This window comes from Typha angustifolia, chromosome 4 (assembly GCF_048772165.1).
Source record: "Typha angustifolia cultivar Huaian chromosome 4, ASM4877216v1, whole genome shotgun sequence".
Lineage (NCBI taxonomy): Eukaryota > Viridiplantae > Streptophyta > Magnoliopsida > Poales > Typhaceae > Typha > Typha angustifolia.
Genome location: NC_133242.1, coordinates 10,873,148 through 10,875,012, shown reverse-complemented (window position 1 = coordinate 10,875,012; position 1,865 = coordinate 10,873,148). Strand labels below are relative to the sequence as shown.

The 1,865-nt window shown below is 48.0% G+C and overlaps 1 protein-coding gene across 1 annotated transcript; it reads left to right on the top strand.

Moving 5' to 3' along the window:
- Nucleotides 1–1,632, top strand: LOC140758680 (UPF0481 protein At3g47200-like). Its single transcript, XM_073094923.1, has 2 exons — nucleotides 1–546; nucleotides 607–1,632. Exons 1-2 carry the CDS (start codon nucleotides 1–3, stop codon nucleotides 1,630–1,632), a joined length of 1,572 nt encoding a protein of 523 aa, XP_072951024.1.
- The last annotated feature ends 233 nt before the right edge of the window (nucleotides 1,633–1,865 follow it).

The following is a 1,865-nucleotide window of genomic DNA, read 5'->3' as shown; positions in this document are numbered from 1 at the left end:
ATGAATGCCACTGACACGATCCTTGAGATCGCGGAGTTGGTCCGTTCTTTGTCGAACGATGAGGAGCGGCGAGAGAGGAGGAATTTCTCCATCTACCGCTTGCCCGCCCACATCCGGGAGAGCTGCAAGAACTACTATGAGCCCAGGTTGGTTTCGATCGGTCCCTATCATCGTGGCAGCCCCCACCTTCAGGCCATGGAGGAGCTCAAGCGGCGGTACCTTGCCGACTTCCTTTCTAGATCCGGATCCGGATCCGGTCGCAGTATAGAAAAAGATTACATCAAGGCTTTGATGCTAGAGGAGCCAGCGGCGCGGGGATGCTACTTCGAGAGCGTAGCGCTGAGGAAGGAGGAATTCGTGGCCATGTTGCTCCTCGACGGTTGCTTCGTCATCGAGCTCCTCATTAGATCGTATGATGAACTTCATGGCCTGATCAGGGATGATGGAGTCGTCCTCCCTGAATGGATGAAAGCACTCGTGAAGACCGACTTGCTCATGCTCGAGAACCAGATCCCCTTCGCTGTACTGAAAAGGCTGTACGACGTCATCTACCTACGATCAGCTGAGGTCGATGACTCGGAGTCCGCAGGTGCGAGTTCTTCCAACGTTCCTCAAGATGGAGTGCAACCACGAAACCCAGGTAGCCAACCATCACTCACCCGACTCATTCTTTCTTTTCTTTTCGACGGCGACGACAGGCAACCCGACCCAACTTTCACGGAGAACGACATCTGCCACCTGCTCCATCTCTACCACCACTGCTTCGTGCCTCACATAGAGGGGCCTAGAAGGCGAAGTCTAGCAATAATAATAAGGGAGCCCACAGTCCCAAACCAAGAGGAGCCTAGAAGCCCAACCCATCTGCCTTGCCACGCGAAGATTAGAATCCTGAATAGACGCTTCCGGAATATAATTGGGGTTCTCGGCCAACTGGTGGTCCCATTTGTCCCAATAAGCCCAGTAGGGATTTTCTCTTACATCTTGATAGCATCCATGGTCGAGTACATCAAAATTCTTTCGTTTGGTTCATTCGTTCAGTTAGATGAAACAACTTCGCGTAGGATGATTCGATGCGCTACCGAGCTGCAAGAGTTCGGTGTATCAATCAATAAAAATCACATCGCGAGAAGCTTCCTCGATGTAACCTTCTCAGTTGGATTCCTCAGGATCCCTCGCACCGTGGTCGACGAATCAACCAGATCGAACTACATGAACCTCGTCGCATTTGAGCAAACCAATAGTACAGTGAAGAAGGAGCTGACGAGTTATGCGGTGTTCATGAACTGCATGATTAGCAAACCAGAGGATGTCGTGATACTCCAGAGGGAAAAGATCATCGAGAACAAGCTACCGAACGAGAAGGAAGTTGTTCGCTTCTTCAACGACCTACGCGCGTGTGCCTATAACTATCAGAGCGACCATTTTAATGCACTGTTCCAAGACGTGAACCGCTACTGCCAAGCACCCTACCCGACTCTTAGGGCCAGCTTATTCCACAACTTCCACAGTAGCCGATGGACGATTATCTCCGGGATTATAGCACTAATCCTTTTGGGTTTCAGCACATACCAGGCCGTTATTTCGTCGTTGAGCTATTTTAAACCCCGCAAGCATTGTGTTAAATTGTGTTGAATTGTTTCCCTTTTTTTAAGTTCTAAATATTGTTGTATCGAAACTCCAGCTTCATATTAAAAAAATATAAATAAACTGCAGCTTTGTTTTTCTTCTCTTATTAATCTATGGCTTATTGAATTAAAATCGTCATCAAGAGAATACAAATATTAAGCACTTTAGAAAATAATTTCTTACAGCCTTGAGTGAGGCGAGAATATTTCCGAGAGAGAGAGAGAGAGAGAGAGAGAGAG